The sequence below is a fragment of the Gobius niger genome (assembly GCF_951799975.1).
Source record: "Gobius niger genome assembly, chromosome: 20".
Lineage (NCBI taxonomy): Eukaryota > Metazoa > Chordata > Actinopteri > Gobiiformes > Gobiidae > Gobius > Gobius niger.
This window is the reverse complement of record NC_136871.1, coordinates 1,004,881-1,027,707: the sequence shown is the minus strand read 5'-3', so window position 1 is coordinate 1,027,707 and position 22,827 is coordinate 1,004,881. Positions and strand designations below refer to the sequence as shown.

Sequence of the window (22,827 nt, the reverse complement as noted above, 5' to 3'; positions counted from 1 at the left end):
ACATTATTAGCTCCTGACAGGCCTGACAGAGCTCATCCTTTTACACTGTGAGAGGATTCATGTGGAAAAGTCACGTAAATAAAATGTACTTGGGCAAACGCTGTGTCTGCACGGGAGTGGTTCTCCCCCAGGTTTCTCTTTGTCCCGCTGTGGGTTTCCCTCGCCCTGTAGGAGAGTCTGAGGGCGTGGTTCTCCCCGAGGTTTCTCTTTTGTCCCGCTGTAGGTTTCCCTCGCCCTGTAGGAGAGCCTGAGGGCGTGGTTCTCCCCTTCTCGTCACCATCTGCCGCTGCCTCTTATTTGGACATTACATTTATAAAGCACTTTTCTTCCTCATCAGGCACGACATGGACATCACCCCTGCTGGACACTGTGGCTCGGACATGGCTTTGTTTTTTCTTTTGTTTCATTGTCTTTAATATTTGTTGTGAGGCAGCTGCTGCTGTGATATCGGACGACAAAACAGTTGACTGACTGATTGATTGATTGATTGATTGATTGATTACAATAGGTTCCAAACAGGCTATAGTTTAGCCTGTTTGGGAAACACAGTTTTTCACTCTTTTTAGCCATATTCATGGCGAAATAAAAAAAAAACATATATCACACACAGGTTAGCATAGCGCCTTTATTTTCCATCAGTTTTTTTTTCTTTTTACATTTCTGGTAGGTTTTCTTGACTTAACGTATGTCGTAACCTACCAGAATCCACCGCTCAATAATTTATCCTAGAGCGTCCTAGATGTCAACACTTATTGCTGATTGAATGGCCAAATAACCTACATTGATTTATCGGTAACGCTTTAGAATACAGCCCACAAGCTCCAGGTGTAAGTACGGGGAACAAGAAAGTAATTACACATGTAAGTACAGGGACTCTGACAACGTGTAACGGGGGAACAACGTGTAACAAGGAAGTACAGAGTGGTACAAGGGGGAATAATGTGTAACTTTGTACTTCCTTGTTACACATTGTCCCCCTGTTACACGTTGTAAGAGTACCTGTACTTACATGTGTAATTACTTTCTTGTTCCCGTACTTACACCTGGAGCTCACGGGTTGTATCTAAAGCGTTACCGATTTATTTTGTTTTTATTGAATCAATTAGTCAAAGTTTATTTCTAGAGCAGTCGTTCTCAACCTTTTGGAGCCACGACCCCCATTTTAACAGTGAAAGGGATTCGTGAGCCCCCACTCGGGTCACACCGTGAGGAATAGAAATAGTGGCCGACATAATTCTGAACCTCTTAACTCCCGCCTGAACCGAGAGGATCTTTTTCCTCACGTCATCACACTTTTTTTTTTGTCACATTTTTGTCATTATTTTTAAACATTTTTTATCACATTTTAATCACATTTTTGTCGCATTTTTGTCATTTTTTGTCCTTTTTTTTGTCTTTTTGGTCCTTTTTTTTGTCTTTTTAAAAAAAAAAAATTATCACATTTTTGTCATTTTTTTTTATCAATTTTTTATCACATTTTTGTTACATTTTTTGTCATTTTTTGTCATTTTTTGTCAATTTTTTATCACATTTTTATCACATTTTTGTCACATTTTTGTCAATTTTTATCACATTTTTGTCACATTTTTGTCACATTTTTGTCACATTTTTGTCACATTTTTGTCACATTTTGTCACATTTTTGTCACATTTTTATCACATTTTTGTCACATTTTTGTCACATTTTTGTCACATTTTTGTCACATTTTTGTCACATTTTTGTCACATTTTTGTCACATTTTTATCACATTTTTGTCACATTTTTGTCATTTTTTGTCATTTTGTTTGTCAAATTTTTGTCACATTTTTCTCACATTTTTGTCATTTTATTGTCACATTTTTTGTCACATTTTTTGTCGCATTTTTTGTCAATTTTTCGTCACTTCTTGTCAATGTTTTCTCACTTTTTTGTCCCATTTCCATCATTGCTCTTACCTGTTTTCCAGAAGCTTTTGGATTGGGGTAAAGCCAAACTGGAGAAAATGTGCTCGGTTCAGGTGGGAGTTAAGGGGTATAAAAAAAACGGCTAAAATGGCTAAAATGAAATTCATCAAACTACAAACAAACAATGTCCCTCTGGTAAAACAGCAAACACACATGACTATTCTCTGCATAGACTGAGCTTCAATAAAACAACAACACACTGGAAATACTTTCAGAAGACATTTTTTTATTATCAAATAAAAAGGTTTACATCTTTGTAAAACCTGTTCAAACACACATTTTTTTTTCTTAATTTTTGTAGCTTACAAGTTGGCCATTGAAAATAAAATAAAATCCTTTCGATTAAAAAAATGTTTTCAACAAGAATCAAAAACATTTCCCCGTTGTACATTCTCCAAAAGGGTCGAGCGGTTTCAACAGCTTTACAAAGGACAGACACACACCACAGTAGAGAATATCTAACAGCAGGACTCAGTTTCCCACAATCCCTAGCGAGGAGAATCTGTAACTGTTGCCGTAACTGCGGTTCTATGAGTAACGAAAGTCGCTGGATCGAGTCCGTTTGGAAATGTAATGTTTATAGAAACGCACTGAAAGTTACGTGAGAATATCATGTCGCGTATACAAACGGAAAAACATATCAAACAGTTTATTACAAATTTGAAAAGATTAAGAAGCAGCTTTTTCGTAGAAACTCAAGTCGCCTGCTGTCGTTTTCGATAACGCTCTAAGGCAGCAGTGTTACGTGAATCACGAGGAGTATGAAAGATGTCGGATGGCGATGACGGACAGAGTTGTTTTCCCCCAAAAGCGGCCATTTTGTTTTACAATGAATCCCAGCGTTACGTGAAATCTCCGATCCATTAAGCGTCGATAGACCTTTGTTTGTTGAAAATGTGTAAATAAATAAACACATTTTCACTCAGCAATCCACATTTTAGAAAGTTCCAATAAATAAGAAACTATAAAATTGGATTTAGATACAGACGTGTGGCCCGGCCGAGGGGGGAGAAGATGAAGATACAGTTAGCTTCCTGGTTAGCATTGTCCGTTTTCTGATGGATTTTAAACCTATTTATCAGACACCAATAAAGTCAAGTCTGAACCAGGTCCATATGGATGTTATGTACAGAGCCGTGGGAAGATGTGTTAGTTAGGGGGCGCTGAGGGACAAAATTTACCCCCAAAATACTTTTTCTGTGCATAAATCCTATTGATTAACCTCTTAACTCTCGCCTGAACCGAGAGCATTTTCTCCAGTTCAGCTTTACCCAAATCCTGTAGGCCAGTGTAACGCCTCATCTGAAAGACCTACAAAACTAAATGGATCTTTTTCCATCAAGGCAGATTTTTTTTTCATCACTTTTTTTGTTTGGCAGTCGACTCATTTTTGTCAAAGTTTAGTGACTTTTTTGTCACTTTTTCGTCAAATTATTTGCATTTTTTTGGCAAATTCTTAGCACTTTTTCGTCCTTTTTTTAGACATTTTTCTTCACTTTTTCGGCCATTTTTTATAAATTTTTGGTCAAATTTTTGTCCATTTTTGTAAATTTTTTGTCCATTTTCTCTCAATTTTTTTCACATTTCCATCATTGTTTTCGTCTAATTTTTGTCAAAGTTTCTTTTTTGTCACTTTTTCGTCAAATTTTTGTCCATTTTTTATAAATTTTTCGTCACTTTTTCGGCCATTTTTTCTCACTTTTTCTTCACTTTTTCAGCCATTTTTTCTCACTTTTTGGTCAAATTTTTCTCACTTTTTTGTCACATTTTTGTCAATTTTTGTCAATTTTTTGTCAATTTTTTCCTCATTTTTTTCACATTTCCATCATTGTTTTCGTCTCATTTTCGTCAAATTTTTCTCACTTTTTCGTCAAATTTTTCTCACTTTTTCGTCAAATTTTTCTCACTTTTTTGTCATTTTTTGTCAATTTTTTCTCAATTTTTTCTCCATTTTTCCACATTTCCATCTGTGTTTTCGTCTCAGTTTTGTTGCTATTTTCCCACCTTTTTTCCAGAAGCTTTCGGATTGGGGTAAAGCTGGAGAGTTAAGGGGTTAATATTGTCTGCAGTTCACAAACCATCCACCAGGGGGTTCCCACGGCCTTGGTTGTTTAACACCAGATTGTTCAATAGAAACGTAACTTACTAGCTAATGTTAGCATATGTAGCATGAAACTAGCGTTAGCTTCCTGGTTAGCATTGTCTGTTTAAGTATTCATGGGCTGCTCCGCTACATGTCTCTGTTTCTTTATTCAGTAGAAAAATATATTCATACTTCAGTGTTTGTTAAAGTAATGGTGGAGAAATGTGTTCTTCTTCTTCTTTGTTTCCCCCCTCTGGCCGCTTCCAACATGACCATATATGGGCAATTCCAAACACGTCGCCTGTATCTCTCGAGTCTACAAATCCCGACATAAATTTAACATTTTCTCGCAGATATTTAGAAACAACTCTGGTGTTGTTGTGGACGAGCTGCACAAGTGGAGTAGCTGCACTTCAGATCCCACAATGCTTTGCGAGACCGGACGGGATTCACGCGATTCACGTGGCTCGCTTTCGGGAAAACAAGCCTCTCGTAGCGCGTTAGCATAAACGAGACGGTCGTATGCAGCTACAGACAGCGGGCTTTAGTGGCAGTGTCTTTGCATTTCAAAATAAAAGCTTCTCCAAAACAAAAGCGATCAGAATGTTTTCCAGATTCAGGTTGATTTGCGTTTCAAAACTAGGACACGTTTGTTTTTTTTTGGTCGCAGAGTTTAAGCAGTGTTTAAAAACGGAACTCGAGTACCACGTGTTTTTGTGTGTGTGTTTTTTTTTTTGGAATAAACAGCTCGAACATTGAACGTTTTCTACAAAGTATTGCACATACAAGTTGCAGTTTTTTTGTTGTTTTGTTGATTGACAGTCTGATAAAAGAGGTACAAATATATTTGGAATACAAAAGGCAAACGCGCAAAAAGACACACGGTTTATAAATGACAAAACACAAAACAAATAGTTACCGAATATAAAATAAAAATGTTTTCGTCAGGCTAAAAAAAAGAAGAAGAAGAGAAAATAAATCTTTAGGAAACCCTTCGTCCACCCGGAGGCGACTTTCACATTTCGACATTCATGTGCATCGTTGCTAACTGCTAACGCTAATGCTTCAAAGAAATAAAAACGACGACGACAAATCCAAACGGGTTTAGGCTAATGCACGGGGAGTGTGTCAAGGCAAAGGCTTCTGAAAACACGGAGACTGCATTCGTGATGAGTCCGGCTCGGGTTTCGCGGTGGGAGATTATCGCACAAATGTGAAGAGATGGTTCAGTTTTCCACAAGTCTATGTTTCAAAACCAGTGGTTTCCAAAGTGTGGTCCGGGGACACTGCAGAGGGGAATATCAAGCATGGTCTTAAATGACTTGAATTGAGGAAATGTTTCTTGTTTTGAGCGGTTTTCACTCATTCAGACACTTTTCCTGATCAAGTTTGCTTTGCTTGTTTGAGGACATTTCAGACCAGTTCTAGGGTAAATCTCGCTTGAAATAAGAAAGTAAAATTGCCAATGAGATAAGACCAATTTTCTTTCCCCATTGGCAAAGAAAATGACCTGAAATAAGGACGAAATGTATCGAAACGAGTCAGAAACATCTCAGAACAAGTGAAATAATCCAGGACAAATGCCCAACAACTTCTTAACCAGTCACAACAACTAAAATCTGGATTATTGTGCTCAAACTGAGATGTTTATACTGATCTAGTTAATCACTTTTTACAGTGAAGGCCAGTGTTAATTTCGTCGACTAAAATATTTAGTCTTAATTTTAGTCAAAGTGATATTTTTGTGACTAAAATTGGACTAAAACTAAATTAAAAGTTTCTCACGAGACTAAAACTGTGACTAAAATGTCCAGATATTTTAGTCGACTAAAATAAGACTAAATAAAAATGAAAAGGAGAGACTAAAATTATCCAAACTTCTATTGTGTAATTTAGAACATTTTACGTCATCACATTTTTTTTTTTCACATTTTTTTTACATTTTTTATCACATTTTTATCAAATTTTTGTCGCATTTTTGTCATTTTTTGTCAATTTCTTGTGACATTTTTGTGACATTTTTGTGACATTTTTGCCACTTTTTCATCAATTTTTCGTCACTTTTTGTCAATGTTTTCTCACTTTTTTGTCCCATTTCCATCATTGCCTTTTTTCCAGAAGCTTTTGGATTGGGGTAAAGCCAAACTGGAGAAAATGTGCTCGGTTCAGGCGGGAGTTAAGGGGCAAAAAAAAAAACACTTTACTTAAATCAAGCGACATTTAAGTAAAATCTCCACAATGTTTCACTAAATAAGAATGTTTTCCTTAAATTATTCCATTTTCTGAGGACGTTTTGCTTAATTCTAGTTATTTATTTGCTTAAATTTAGTGTTTCTTTCTTGTTTTATGATGAGAAAAATATTCTAGAAACAAGAATTCTTAGCAAGAAAAAAATGCTGACCCATTGGCAGAATTTTTTCCGTAAAACAAGACAAAACGACTTATTTTAAGATTTTTTTCCTCGTTTTTAGTCGGGCACTACTTGTACCGTCAGTTGTTAATGATGTGGATCCAGGCTGATTCATGGGGCTCAAATTCACCTGTTTTCAGCGGAAGGCGAAACCAGAGCACCTTGGGAAAAAACCCTAAACAGTTTGTGCAAGAATCTCTTCAGTGAAACCAGAGTCGAACTGTAAAAAAAAAAAAAAAGTAGAATAAAAAAAAGAGTTGCAATGAGCTACACTGTCTCTGATGGAAAAAACGTCTGAAAAACGTGATTATGATATGAAAAAAGCTCATATGAATTGGTCTCAATGATTTTCTGTGCTCATAAATTGCTCCCCCCTCCCCCCCCCCCTTTATTATGTTCTTCTTCCAACAAGCAAAAGACCCTGATATTAGGACATGGCAGTGTCGCTGGCCTTCGATATGAATCCCGATTGCTCGAATAAGGTGCGACGACGACTCGACTCTCTCTGTGCTTCTGAACGTTTCCCTTCTGAACGTTTCTCTGGGACTTTCTGAACGTGGTGCAGGAGATACGAGAGCACAAGAGAGGAGCTCCTGAGAGATGGGCTGGTGACACTTAGGCAAATCAAAAACAAAACAGAAAATGCTCGATACAGAGATATAACATGAGCGCGTACATCAACGTCACAATGGTCGTTTTCCGTTCGTCGACACAGTTCGGACAAAGGTGGTTTCAGATCTTTGGCCACGTTGAAGGTTTGCTGGTTCATCCAAAGCACAATTTATTACGACGATTGCGATTGGATTTCTGTTGTAAAGGTTTGAGTGCAAGATTACGGGGGCTAACGCTAACGCTAACGCTGCTACGTGGAAGTTCTATGATTAGGCGCGTTGTGTGGTTAAGTTAAAGCGGACGTTTCATGCATGATTGAGGCGTTTCATGATTCAAAGCGATGTCTGTGCGAGGACAGGGCGGCGACGCTGAGACGAAGAGTGTTTCTGCTAACTTTCTGCTAAAGTGAGGACACAATAGGCGATTTTATCCGTCTTTAGAGATTTCGTAAACACAGGCAAATTGTGCGATTACAGAAAGGCATCAAGGACTGCTTTAAAGTAAGTGACTTGGTTGTTTCAGCTCAAATAAATGTTTCCCCCCCCCCTTTTTTGGACTATTTTTCCCCCTACAGGATGATGAAGATGAAGATGAAGTCACTTTTGCTTTGTTGTTATGGAACAGTTTCCGTGGCGACTGTGTTAATTTTGACATATTTTATTTTAGTTTTAGTTTTAGTCTTTTGACTAAAATGTAATTTAATTTTAGTCGAGATTTGGTCTATAGTTTAGATTGAGTGTATCTCAGATTCTGACGTTTAATCAAAGAAAACCGTGCTATTAGCATTAGCCTCAGCGGCCAATCAAAAGATGGCTGCCACGTCAAAGAGCATCATGTCCAGTGTTAATTTTGACATAACATATTTTATTTTAGTTTTAGTCTTAGTCTTATGACTAAAATGTAATTTAATTTTAGTCAAGATTTAGTCTAAAAAAACTTTTCAATTTTAGTCTAGTTTTAGTCGACTAAAATTCCATGTCAATTTTGTCGACTCAATTTAAGACTAATTTAGTGGACTTTGCATTGATAATATTGATTCTAATCATATTTAATCTTGTTCCTCTGCTTCATGGAGCTGCTCCACATGAACAAAGCTCAGAGCTGTTTGGATGATTTTAGTCTCTCCTTTTCATTTTTATTTAGTCTGATTTTAGTCGACTCAAATATCTGGACATTTTAGTCACAGTTTTAGTCTCATGAAAAACTTTTAATTTAGTTTTAGTCCAATTTTAGTCACAAAAATATCACTTTGACTAAAATTAAGACTAAATATTTTTGTCGACGAAATGAACACTGCATGGCGACAAGGCAAAGCACAAATTGTCCCTCTTTTTAGCCATTTCCTGGTGAAATATGAACTTATTTATCACATACAAATAAAGTCAAGTCTAAATCGGGTCCATATGGATGTTTATTCACAGCAGATTGTTCAGTAGAAGCAAAAAAACCTGCAGTTGTAGCCAGCACTAGCTAGCGTTAGCATTAGCACATTCTCCGTTATTCATGTATTTATGGGCTGTTGAACCACTTTGCTCCTCCCCATGTCTTTGTATCGTTATTTATTAGAAAACTATACACATAATTCAGCGTTTGTTTAAGTAGTTTTTGAATAATTAGAGAAAGTTTTCCCCCTTAAATGTTTTCCATTAATGAGTGATTCCAGAGACGGCGTCTGTATCTATGAATGAGCCTTAAGTTCCTCATTTTTTTTCAACATTTAACACAATTTCCCCCCATTTTTCACACATTTCTTGAGGATGAACCCGATATTGTACATTTGCACATCCTCTACACTTATTGTTCTGTTTTCTGGTTCTAGATAACGAATATTTTAGTAGAGGTAATGGAAAAAGCACTGTAAGGTTTCGAAAAACAAGTATCGTTGAAGTACTTTTTGAGGCAGTGTGAAAAATGGGGGAAATGAAGAAGTGGGACATATTTCCGGTGGATTTAATGAGACGAAAACGGATCGAAGGCTGGACATAAAATCAGCGCAGGAACAGAAGGAAGGAGGTGGATTTGTTTGTGCCGCTGTCATCATAGGGAAATGACAAGGGCGCGAGGACAAGCTGCCGTGTTCAGTCATTATCGGGTGTTATTGCTCCTCCTATGTGTCCACGTCTCTCCTTTGTGTCCGAATCCGGCGGCATAAGAAGCAGCGTGTCCTCTGCCCGAGCACAGAACTGCCATGACAGGAATTTCCGCGGGGCATCAACAGTCATCGAATCAACTGCGCTAAAAATAAGGCCTTAAATGTCATCAAAACACATTAACTTTGATTCCAAGAGGCCTCACATCTACATTGCTTTGGAAACTGTGACATCGCTCGACTCATCTCTGCATGAAACGTCCACTTTTAATTCCGCTCGGTCCGTCTAGGTCTCAAACAACATGGCGCTCGAACCAAATTTATCCAAACTGTGCCGCAAAGACATGCTTAGTTGATAGAACAAGGTCCAAAAAGCAGCTGCTTGGAGCATATCGGTTGCTGACAAGGTTAAGTGCCCTTCAAATCAAAATACTGTGCACTGGTATATATATATGTACAGAAAAACAAAAGCTTTAAACCCAAGTCCCCGGCACATTTATAGAGACAACGATTTGGACATTTCCCACGTCAGACTGATGGAGTTTTCCAACGGGCCGCCTCTGCAAAACGCACGGCAAAGCAAAAGACCTTTCTTCAGATGCAAAACTACAGTAATCATCATCAATAGTGAATATCAACAACATTATAGTCGTAAATATAAAAGTCTTAACATTGAAAGAGGACAAAAAGTAGTTGTAAAGATAACGATAATGTCCAAAGTTGTAAGCCGCGAAAGGAAAAGCCTATATCGTAAAACTTGTCTAGGGCGGAGAAAGATATAGAGAAAAATAGACATATCGACCGATAAGCTACGACTGTTACGTTTACGTCACAAATAGCCTACACTCAAGGGTTGGACCGCCACACTTCAAATCCTTTCGGAAAAAAAACGTCCCATTTCAGTGCTTTCCGTCGTCAGCAACAGAACAGGTGAGTACAGTAGAGTAAGGCGGTGGCAGATTGGTGCTAAGGTGCGATCGAGAACTTTCGGGGCTCGTAGCGGTGAAAGGGGCTTTTGTTTTGAAGGTCCCACAGGAATAGGGTTTGAATTTGTGGATGGAAAATGAATGATCGATTGCTGCATTCATGTGGCCCTGAAATCTGGAGAAGAAACGTCCTGATAACCAGATTAGGAACAGTTTTTAGCACTCGCCGCTAAATCTGTTAAGCTAATTATTTATTAATGTTTTATTAATGTTTGTGTTTTGTTTTTGTTTTTCTCTCGTGGAAGTCTGTAAACTGGGTTAGGCTTTATAAGTTTTCACTTCAGCCTAAACCCTTTCGGTCGTGTTGTTCACAAAGAATTGGAAATGTATTTACGTTTAAAGGAATGAACTGACCGAATAAACTACTACTACTACTAATATAGGCCAGATCAAGTTTTAGTAACTGACCGAGTAGCCAAGCTTGTAACTTGACAAAACTACAGTTATTTGCTTTTCAAAATCACATAGGAAGTTGTACAGTTCTTTGAAAAAGTGTATTTAGGCTAAAGGCTAAGTAAATTGCTAGTTTAGCACTTAGCATCTAAGCTATGTTCAACGCTAGCTCATAACTAGCTTCTAATTTGTTGCAACAGGAAAGGAGGCCACATGAATGAAGCAGAATCGGCATATTTGGTAAATGGAAAGTGAATGATCGATTGCTGCATTCATGTGGCCCTGAAATCTGGAGAAGAAACATCCTGATAACCAGATTAGAAACAGTAAAAAAAAAAAAGATGACGTTTTTTAGCACTCGCGGCTAAACCTGTTAAGCTAATACAGGCCAGATCAGGTTTTCGACCTAGTAGCCAAGCTTGTAACTTGACGAAACCATAGTTATTTGCTTTTCAAAATCACATTGGAAGTTGTACGGTGCTTTGAAAAAGTGTCATTTAGGCTAAAGGCTGAGTACGTTGCTAGTTTAGCACTTAGCGTACAAGCTACGTCCAACGCTAGCTCATAACTAGCTTCTAATTTGTTTGGTCGCAACATGAAAGGAGGCCACGTGAATGAAGCAGAATCGGCATATTTTCAGGGCTAGTTGCGGCAGAAGAGCTTTTATTTTGAAGGCCGTGAATGATGGATTGCTGCGTTCATGTGGCCTTTAAATCCTGAGAGGAAATGCCCTGAAATGAGTTGATAACCAGATTACAAACAGTCGAAAAGGGAAGTGAAGATTTTTAGCACAGCGCTAATCTTGCTATGCTAAAATATCTTGTTTAAGTACCTGATAATTTAGGCTTAAGTTGCTAGTTTTGCACTTAGCGTATGAGCTATGTCCAACGCTAGCTCATGACTAGCTTCTAGTTCATTTGGTTGCAACATGGAACCTACATTGTTTGGAAAAAGGAGTGGCAAAGGGGCTTTATTTTGAAGGTCCCATAGTAATAGGGTTTAAATTTAAAAGTGGAGAGTGAATGATTACTGAAAATAGTCAAAAACCTGATTACAAACATTTAACGTTTTTTAGAACTCACCGCTAATCTTGTTAAGCTAACCTATACCTATTTTTAGTAGGCAAGCTTGTAAAAAAATAACACAGGAAGTTGCACCGTTCTTTGTTGAAGCATAAAAGCACAACTAAAGAAGTGTAATTTAGGCTAAAAGTTAAATAAGTTGCTAGTTTAGCGCTTAGCAATGAAGCTATGTCCAACGCTAGCTCATAACTAGCTTCTAGTTCATTCGGTTGCAACATGGAGCTTACATTTTTGGAAAAAGGAGTGGCAAAGGGGCTTTTATTTTGAAGGTCTCATAGCAATAGGGTTTAAATTTAAAAGTGGAGAGTGAATGATTGCTGAAATTAGTCAAAAACCTGATTACAAACATTTTTTTCAAGTTTTTTAGAACTCACTGCTAATCTTGTTAAGCTAACATATACCTATTTTTAGTAGGCAAGCTTGTAAAAAAATAACACAGGAAGTTGCACAGTTCTTTGTTGAAGCATAAAAGCACAACTAAAGAAGTGTAATTTAGGCTAAAAGCTAAATAAGTTGCTAGTTTAGCGCTTAGCATTGAAGCTATGTCCAACGCTAGCTCGTAACTAGCTTCTAATTTGTTTGTTGTGGAAAAAGGAGACCACAAGAATGAAGCAAAATAGTCATATTTTCCATCATCGATCAATCGAAACTGCTTTTCAGCCTTTCGTGGTCCCAAAAGAATGGAATCGTCATGGCTTTGTTTCTGATTTCGTGTCATACATTCAATCACATGGCGGCAGAGTTTCTTTGGACGAAGCCGGTGGAACGTTTCTTTTTTTTTCTTCAAACTAGTGGCAAAGGTCAATCTTGCTCCTCCAAGAACATCACATATTTGTAGTGCTTTTTTTGAAATAAATTATTCATAAGATATGGCACGAGATTAGCGGTGGCCAAAACGTACAGCTCGGTAAACATCGTACAGTAGATCGGATTTAGCTGCTGCTGGTTTTTTGGGACTCGTTTCCCGGAAAACGAGTGCGGTTTAGTCAGATGTTTCAAAGAAGGGAACGACTTGAGTTCGAAATAGATTTGAAATGCGGTACCCTCATCATGGAGAACGCCCTCGCCTGACCAGCCACGGCGTGATTCGTTTTCGGTGGGATACGTGAAGTGTGACTGGACGCCTCTAGACGAACCGAAAACCTGTTTCTTTTTTGTTTGTTTGCAGTTTGGAAAAGGGAGATGTTTGGTCAGGCAAAAACACAACAGATTTCCATGATATCGTACAATGGGGGCCCCTTAAAAAAACGAATCGGTGACTGGTCAGGCTCACAGAAACTACCACTACTTTTCCAAACGATTATCCTAAGCATTTTTTTTAATATTTTTTTTTCCTAAACCCTTTTGAGTCCACCAAGACGCACAGACATGACATAAAGACAAAAGCTAGCTCCGAAAGCGAGGACAGAGGAGGAGGAGGAGGAGTTTTCTCACGGAGAGCGCCCCCTACAGCGGCGGTTGTCGGCGGGTCTACATCATGGTCTCGACGATGGTGTGGCTGGGCGCCTTGAGCAGCAGCCCCTTGTTCATGTTGGGGTCCAGCGGGTACTTGAGCTCCTTCAGCCCGCGGTGGCCTGCGGGACGAGAGCTGGCGCCACCGCGCACCGGGGCCGCCACCGCCTTGATCCTCTGCGGGGAGAGAGGGGGAGGCGTCAGAAGAGAAGGCTGGGCAAAATCGTATCATGGTTATACTGCTGTAGACAGAGCCGTGGGAAGATGTTTTAGTTAGGGGGCGCGGAGGGACAAAATTTACCCCCAAAATACTTTTTCTGTGCATAAATCCTATTTATTAACCTCTTAACTCCCGCCTGAACCGAGAGCATTTTCTCCAGTTCAGCTTTACCCAAATCCTGTAGGCCAGTGTAACGCCTCATGTGAAAAACCTACAAAACTAAATGGATCTTTTTCCTCACGTCAGATTTTTTTTCATCACTTTTTTTGTCGGACAGTCGACTCATTTTTGTCACATTTTCGTGACTTTTTTGCCACTTTTTCGTCAAAATTATTCGAATTTTTTTGTCACATTTTTGTCCATTTTTGTCATTTTTTGTACTTTTGTTTGTCACTTTTTCGTCCATTGTTTCCTCAATTTTTCGTCAAATTTTTCTCACTTTTTCGTCAAATTTTTGTCATTTTTTGTACATTTTTTGTCACTTTTTCGTAATTTTTTTCCTCCATTTTTCATCAATTTTTTCTCATTTTTTGTCAATTTTTTCGCATTTCTTTGTCAATTTCTTAAAAGTTTTTTGTCCATTTTTTCTCAATTTTTCGTCAAATTTTTCTCACTTTTTTGTCACTTTTTTATCACTTTTTTGTAAATGTTTTCTCACTTTTTTCACATTTTCATCATTGTTTTCGTCTCATATTTCAGCATTTGTTAAAGTAGTTTTTGAATAATTAAAGAAAGTTTAGATTTTTCTCCCCCTTCCCCTTAACTGTTTTCAAACATGACCATATATGGGCGATTCCAGAGATGCCGTCTGTATCTATAGCTTTCCTTATCACAGCAACAGACGTCACCATTTAAAAGTGATTAAAAGATAATAATATAATAACTGCTTGCTCTCGGTTGCCGTGACACCAGCAGCAGTGTTATCTTGCAGCCAAACACAAGCCACAAACACTTTTAAATGGCTTCCTTTTAAAGCCATTAAAAGGAATTCGCCCCATTTCCGGTGTCAATTTATTGCCAAATATACTGTATTGTTCTCATAATATCTCTCATTTACACCATGTTATAAACTTTAGGCCGGTCAGTTATACCTGAGACCACACTCAGACATGTTTTGACTGCGGAAGCAAAAGGTTGGCTCTTTTACATTGTTTATTAAAGACGGGGTAATCTCAAACTCGTCTCAATCACGATCTTACTCTTTGTTGGTAAGAAAATGAATATTAATGTAAATCTGCACTTCCTGATCTTCAAGCCCCTCCTCTTGCTCCCCTTGGCTGTGCAGCTGTTACTGACCTCGATGAGCGGCCCGTCGGAGCGGATGATCTTGATGACCACCACCATGGGGATGCAGATCATGGAGGCCAGGGCCAGAGTCCAGCCCAGACCAATGGCCCAGTCCGGGTACTCGTAGACCTTGTTGTACGTCAATGGCTTGTATCTGACCAAGGAGAAAATGAAGCACCCCTGCACACAGCAGCACGGCACGGCATGAGTATTTCAGCAAGGAAGTAAAAGTACAAGTAGTCAAGCAAAATCATTACTTTATGAGTGACAGAAGTTTCTCAAAGCGCTGCACTGTGACCTGCTCGACCGTCAGAGTCATTCATGCCCCAGATTGAATCAATTTAATGCTTTTTAATGACTTTAAGGCACAGTTAAAGGAACAGGCCAGCGTTTTTCCACACTGAGATATGTTCTTACCTGAGCTGTGACGAGTTCTTTAGGACCTGTCTGATCTTCAGTCACGTAAACACAGCGCAGACGGCGTTAGCATTTAGCCTCTCCCTCTCTCCTCTATAGCTCCAAAACAGGTCAAGATAGAAGCTACCAAGCTCTTCCACGTTTCCCCTATTTAAATATGGTTACGTGAAGTGTTACACTACAAAGTATAATTACACACAATTAAACAATGTGGATTTTCTAAGCGGATAAAAGGGGGAACTATATTGTAAGGCGTAATAATACCAGGAGTAGTTTGAATTTTTGTCCTTTTTTTGTCCTTTTTTTGTCCTTTTTTTGTCCTTTTTTTGTAGTTTTTTTCTAAAAAATGTTTCATTTTTTTTCATTTTTTGTTTGTCTTTTTTTTTATTTTTCGTCTTTTTTTTCTTCTTTTTTTTTGTAAATTTTTCGTCATTTTTGGTGTTTTTTTGTAATTTTTTTGTAAATTTTTTTTCTTTTCTTTTTTCTTTTTTTCGTCTTTTTTTTATTTATTTATTTATTTTTCATTTTTTTTTCATTTTTTTGGTCATTTTTTGTCCTTTTTTTTGTCATTTTTTTGTTATTTTTTTCTCATTTTTTTGTCCTTTTTTGGAAATTTTTTGTCATTTTTTTGTCAATTTTTTGGTTATTTTTTGGTCCGTTTTTTTTATAATTTTTTGTCCGTTTTTTTGTAATTTAGCATCTGCACAGTAAAGTGAAGATTACTGCGCGGATTTCAAACTACTCCTGGTATTATTACGCCTTACAATATAGTTCCCCCTTTTATCCGCTTAGAAAATCCACATTGTTTAATTGTGTGTAATTATACTTTGTAGTGGAACACTTCACGTAACCATATTTAAATAGAGAAAACGTGGAAGAGCTTGGTAGCTTCTATCTTGACCTGTTTTGGAGCTATAGAGGAGAGAGGGAGAGGCTAAATGCTAACGCCGTCTGCGCTGTGTTTACGTGACTGAAGATCAGACAGGTCCTAAAGAACTCGTCACAGCTCAGGTAAGAACATATCTCAGTATGGGAAAACGCTGGCCTGTTCCTTTAATTCATCTTCACACTTAATCATAACAAATTTCTTCAATAACTCTTTTCAAACTGAGGACTCTGCTAAACCCACACACCAAAACGTTTCCAAACATCTGGTGACACGTGCTCTGAAAAGGCAGTAAAGGAAGTGCAGGAGTAAACATCAGGCAGGAGCACGGGGGCCCCGACACGTACCACACACAGCAACGGAGTGATGACGGACCAGCTCCACTTCATCCAAGGGTTTGGTCTGTAGCCAATCATGTCCTCAATTGCATCATAGAAATTATCAACGCCTGCAACAAAGAATGAGTGATTATGTTCATGAGAGTTTGTGTCTTTGTAGAACCTCTTTGCAGATGATCAAATGCTACGAGCTCATGAGGGTGAGCAGAGCCGTGGGAGGATGTTTTAGTTAGGGGGCGCTGAGGGACAACATTTACCCCCAAAATACTTTTTCTGTGCATGAATCCTATTTATTAACCTCTTAACTCCCGCCTGAACCGAGAGCATTTTCTCCAGTTCAGCTTTACCCAAATCCTGTAGGCCAGTGTAACGCCTCATTTGAAAGACCTACAAAACTAAATGGATCTTTTTCCTCACGTCAGATTTTTTTGCATCACTTTTTTTGTCGGGCAGTCGACTCATTTATGTCAAAGTTTCGTCCATTTTATGTCACTTTTTTGTCAAATTATTCGCATTTTTTTGTCAAATTCTTATCACTTTTTTCGGCCATTTTTTCTCAATTTTTCGTCAAATTTTTGTCCATTTTATGTCACTTTTTCGTAAAATTTTTCTCACTTTTTTGTCAAATTTTTGTCATTTTTTCTCAATTTTTTGTCACTTTTTCGTCCATTTCTTCTCCATTTTTCGTCAAATTTTTCTCACTTTTTTGTCCATTTTTATCCATTTTTTCTCAATTTTTCGTCAAATTTTCGTCCATTTATGTCACTTTTTTGTCAATTTTTGGTCTTTTTTTCTACATTTTTTGTCACTTTTTTGTCAAATTATTCTCATTTTTTTGTTAAATTCTTGTCACTTTTTTGTCCTTTTTTTTGTGAAATTTTTCGTCAAATTATTCACATTTTTTTTTCCACATTTTTCTTACTTTTTCGTCCATTTTTTCCTCAATTTTTCATCAAATGTTTATCACTTTTTCCATCAAATTTTTGTCAATTTTTGTAAATGTTTTCTCACTTTTTTCACATTTTCATCCTTGTTTTCGTCTCAGTTTTGTCGCTATTTTCACCTTTTTTCCAGAAGCTTTTGGATTGGGGTAAAGCTGGAGAAAATGTGCTCGGTTCAGGTGGGAGTTAAGGGGTTGATATTGCCTGCAGTTCACAAACTATCCACCAAAAATAAATATCCACAGAGTATAACACATGAAGTATAAAATGTGTTTTCAATGTGGTTCTTGGAATTAAGTATCAAACAGAGCCCAGCGCGGTGATAAAAATGTACTTTCAGTGACTTCCCTGTGGTACGAGAACTCCAAAAGTACCACAGTTTACCTCTGTTTTTTCTACTTCTGTCATGGGCATTTCTATCCCACTTTGTACTTACTACTCAATTACTCAATTCAATTAGAAGCTTTTTTATTAAAATGAGATTTAAAGTGATAGTCTGTAAGTTTAAATGTTTTACACTTTTAATAGATCATGTATAATTGACTGTCTGGGCCTGAAATTTGACGTAACTTAAGTAATATTAAATAACAATATCTTTTCTAAAGTCCCTCCTTTCCTGCGAACTGGCCTGTCAGGTCCAATAGATACAGACGGCATCTCTGGAATCGCCCATATATGGTCATTTTTTAAAACAGTTAAGGGGGAAACAATTTAGAAAAAATCTAAACTTTCTCTAATTATTCAAAAACTACTTTAACAAATGCTGAATTATGAATATAGTTTCTACTAAATAAAGATACAAAGACATGGAGAGGAGCAAAGTGGTTCAACAGCCCATAAATACATGAATAACGGAGAATGCTAACTTGATGCTACATGTTAGCATCGGGCTAATGCTTACAGTTAGCTAGCGCTTGCTACAACTGCCGTTTTTTCACTGAGAAAATATCCATATGGGCCCGATTTACGCTTGACTTTATTTATGTGATAAATAAGTTCATATTCCACCAGAAAATGGCTAAAAAGAGGGAAAATTGTGTTTCTCTAAAGATGCCACGCCCCCTTCTGTGACGAGACGGCGTCTGTATCTATGGCTGTGGTGTGAGGACTCACCATAAACCCAGGCAACAGCGACGCATTCAAAGAATGCCACCCACAGGAGGCAAACACCGCTGGCTGCGTAGTAGTCGAACAGCTGGAACACATACATGCCACCCTGGGGGAGCAGGAGGCAAACGTCAGACACTCAGAGAAATACTCATTTAAAGGGATGTTTCAGGGTTTTTTACATCATGTCCTCGTTATCCAGAGTGTTGCTGATTTCTGGAGAGATTTTCTTTTATTGTACTTCATGCAGTTTTTATATTTGAAGAGTTTCGTGGTGCTAGGCTAGTGCAAGGCTAGTGCATGTCTATGGTATCAGCTAGCCTGCATTAAAAACAGTGTGACCCGCTCCACAGAGCACTTGAGGCAAATCACTTATAACACCAGACTAACCATATAAATGCCTGTCGATTTTCCCCATTTTTCTTTTTCAAACTACCCCTTTTTTTTCTCTTTTTCCCAATTATTTCCAATTTTTCCCCATTTTTTTCTTTTTTTTTAACTTCCCCCTTTTTTTGCTCCTCATTTTACCAATTATTCCACTTTTCCCCCAATTACTCCTCATTTTTCCCAATTTTTTTCCATGTTTTTTTTCAAATTTCCCTTTGTTCTTTCTCCTTTTTTTCCCCCATTTTTGCCACTTTTCCCCCCCATGTTTCTCTTGTTTATTTATTCAAATGTTCCCGTTTTATCGCTTCCACCAACGATATAAATGTTCGTGTCGATAGAATAATATAACTGACCTGCATCACATGAACGATCGCATTCTGAGGGACTATTTTCTCGCAGATCACTCCGCCGCTGCATAGCTTATACAACCACGAAGCTGATGCTGCTCAAATATAAGGTATTTTAAATGCAAAATGGTGGCGTTATCAGTGATTTGCCTCAGGTGCTCTGTGGAGCGGGTCAGGCTGTTTCTAATGCAGGCTAGCTGATACCATAGACATGCACTAGCCTAGCACTAGCCTAGCGCCACTAAGCTCTTCAAACATAACACTCTGGATAACGAGGAAATGAGGCCCTATGTCAAACATCCTGAAACATCCCTTTAACAACATTTATATAATTGCTACAGGGTTATTTGTGTTCAAGTCTTTACAGGAAGTGACATTTACATGAGAGGTTTGGTCAGAAAGGTCGTCTGGATGACGCTGGCGCTTCTTGCTTTGGTTAATGACGGGAATAAGAGAAAATAAAGTGTCTGGTTTTAGCGCATGTTGAACCTTTGTGCAGACGACGAGCACGACTAAGTCAGTGCCGTCTATTATTACACACGGCCGAGGGAAGTTCCCACGACTCCTTTAATTTCCCCCTTTTTTTTGCTCCTCCTTTTCCCAATTATTCCACTTTCCCCCAAATTTTCCCCTTTTTTTCCCATGTTTTTTTTTCTAATTTCACTTTGTTCTTTCTGCTCTTTTTCCCCAATTTTTTCCATGTTTTTACTGTTTCTTTTTTCCAAATTTCCCTACTTTTTTTTTGGTCCTCTTCCCCCCCAATTTTTCCCCCCATGTTTTTTTCATTTCCCTTTTTTTTGCTACTCTTTTTCCCAATTATTCCACTTTTCACCCCCAATTTTTCCCCACCCCCAAAATGGTTAAAATGACTCTATGGACACAGACATGTATATGGTTAGTCTGATGTTAGAAGTGATTTGCCTCAGTCACACTGTTTTTAATGCAGGCTAGCTGATACCATAGACATGCACTAGCCTTGCATTAGCCTAGCGCCACGAAACTCTTCAAATATAAAAACTGCATGAATTATCTGAAACATCCCTTTAACAACATTTATATAACTGCTACAGGGTTATTTGTGTTCAAGTCTTTACAGGAAGTGACATTTCCATGAGAGGTTTGGTCAGAAAGGTCGTCTGGATGATGCTGGCGCTTCTTGCTTTGTTTAGTGACGGGAATAAGAGAAAATAAAGTGTCTTGTTTTAGCGCATGTTGAACCTTTGTGCAGACGACGAGCACGACTAAGTCAGCGCCGTGTATTATTACACACGGCCGAGGGAAGTTCCCACGACTCCAATCCAAAACAGTCCCTCCCGGCGGACCCCAAACACGGCCTGTTTTTCCTACACGTCCAATTCTGCAGAAAAAAACGCCCAGTGATTTTCCATCCGCCTCGAGGAGCTTCATCTGCGGCGCCAAAATCCGAGACTTTACCAAACACTGAATAACTGAGCTGTTCCGTCGTGTGTGAATGTGAGAACTCGTGAGTCACCGTGGGGCGGCTGTTGCTATGATGCTGTTGCTATGATGCGGTTGCCGTGCTGCGTTACCTTGGTGACCATGGTGAGTCCGAGCAGGTAACTCATGCAGCAGAGCACAGCGATGAAGATCTCCCTGCGGTAACCCTTCCTTAGGAAGGACGGATACAGATCAACCAGAGAAGTGATCTGCCCTTCCACCTCCACAAACTGCAATACAAGAGAGGAGATACTTTAAATACTGAAGTACAAGTACTTTTATAACACTGCCCTTCCACCTCCACAAACTGCAACACAAGAGAGGAGATACTTTAAATACTGAAGTACAAGTACTTTTATAACACTGCCCTTCCACCTCCACAAACTGCAACACAAGAGAGGAGATACTTTAAATACTGAAGTACAAATACTTTTATAACACTGCCCTTCCACCTCCACAAACTGCAATACAGGAGAGGATATACTTTTAAAAAAGTATCTTGGACAAAAATTTGAGAAAAAAGTCAGAAAAAATTGACGAAAAATTGAGAAAAAGTGACAAAAAAGGGATGAGAATTTGACAAAAAAAATGTGAATAATTTGACGAAAAAGTGACAAAAAAATGGACAAAAAAATGACAAAAAATGACAAAAATTTGACGAAAAAGTGACAAAAAAATGGACAAAAAATTGAGAAAAAAGTCAGAAAAATTTGACGAAAATTGGCAACACAGGAGAGGATACTTTTAATACTGCGATAGAGAAGTACAAATACTTTTATAACCCTGCCCTTCCACCTCCACAAACTGCAATACAAGAGGAGATACTTTAAATACTGCGATAGAGAAGTACAAATACTTTTACAACACTGCCCTTCCACCTCCACAAGTGTCACATGTTCGGCATCGACAAACGCGAACAGAAATAACATAAAAGAAAGTTGATTTTTGCTTGGGATGAAAATGCAATAAACAAGTCACCAACTAAATCTGCCAGTTCAAGAGCTTCAGTTATATTTCCGTCATGATGATAATAATAAAAGTGACTCTGAAAGATCTCCCAGTCTCCCAGTTCATGTTGGTGACACTGAAGCAGCAGCTGTGAGCGTCTGCAGGAGCCGCCTCTGTCTCCTGTGCTGGGCTTTGTTGAACATTTATAGAGAGTGTTTTTGGGGGGGGGCGGCTAAGTTTAGACAGGCATTAACACGCTGGTATGTTTAGTCTGTAAGAACCCGTGTGCGCTGGAGCGAGAGGGAACACACGCCTCATCATCAGCCCCTTCAGCTCCACGTGGTCAAACTGGGCCCTGCTCCTGCTCTGCCCCGATTGGATCAAATTAGGGATGTTTGGGAAACCCTGTTGTGACATTGGCCTGTTCCAAAACGACACCGCTTAATCCCTTAACTCCCACCTGAACCCGAGCACATTTTCCCCAGCTTTACCCCAATCCAAAAGCTTCTGGAAAAAAAGGTGTGAAAATAGGGACAAAACTGAGACGAAAACAAGGATGAAAATGTGAAAAAAGCGACAAAAAAGTGACGAAAAATTGACAAAAAAATGAGAAGAAAAATTGAGAAAAAGTGACAAAAAAGTGATAAGAATTTGACAAAAAAATGGGAAGAAAAATTGAGAAAAAGTGACAAAAAAGTGATAAGAATTTGACAAAAAAATGCGAATAATTTGACAAAAAAGTGACAAAAAAATAATCTTGTGGGCCAATAGTTTGTGTTTCGAGCTCTTTTTCCTTTGTGGTAATTTACTGTATTTGCAATTTTTTCTTTATCTTTCTTTGTTTATTTCGGTGCTCACGGCCATAACCCATGGTCTGGAGCACAAGTTCACAAAAACAAAACAGAACAAAGTAATAATATCATTTTAACAGAAGAAGAACCTTTTTCAAAAAGGAACCAAATTTACTAATCACATTTTGACTTTGATTTTGCATAAGTGAAATTAATTTAAACATTGAAGGGTGTCTTACATAAAATGTTGACAAATATTTTTCTCTATTAATGACAACTTCCACATTTGAACATTCAAACAGTAAAGGAAACTCATCACCGACAACATTATCATTACAGAGATTACAATAACGATGCCTTTGTATCGGCCACTACTTTTGCCAGTCGATTATTTCCGGTTCTTACACAATGTGGCTACGCTAGTTCCTCTGACCTGAAGGTGTGAGCACCAGTACTTCCTGTCTATATTAGTATGTATATATGAAAAAGAGGCAAAAATGTGACAAAAAAAAAATGACGAAAAAATGACCAAAATGTGACCAAAATGCGATAAAACATTGACGAAAAAAAGGACAAAAATGTGATACAAATTTGACCCAAAAAATTGACAGAAAAGGACAAAATTTTGACAATTTTTTTTTTTTTTATGT

General features: G+C 38.2%; 1 protein-coding gene across 1 annotated transcript in view; it reads right to left on the bottom strand.

Annotated features, from left to right (window-relative positions):
- Positions 1-12,773: 12,773 nt before the first annotated feature.
- slc6a6b (solute carrier family 6 member 6b) overlaps positions 12,774-22,827 on the bottom strand; it is a gene marked incomplete at its 5' end in the record, with an annotated part of 61,128 nt that continues 51,074 nt past the window's right edge. Inside the window, 5 exons of the mRNA XM_079579270.1 lie at positions 12,774-13,227; positions 14,567-14,737; positions 16,208-16,308; positions 18,253-18,355; positions 20,531-20,668. Of these exons, the coding sequence (XP_079435396.1) occupies positions 13,069-13,227; positions 14,567-14,737; positions 16,208-16,308; positions 18,253-18,355; positions 20,531-20,668 (672 nt within the window). The 3' untranslated portion in view covers positions 12,774-13,068. The remainder of the gene's footprint in view (positions 13,228-14,566; positions 14,738-16,207; positions 16,309-18,252; positions 18,356-20,530; positions 20,669-22,827) is intronic.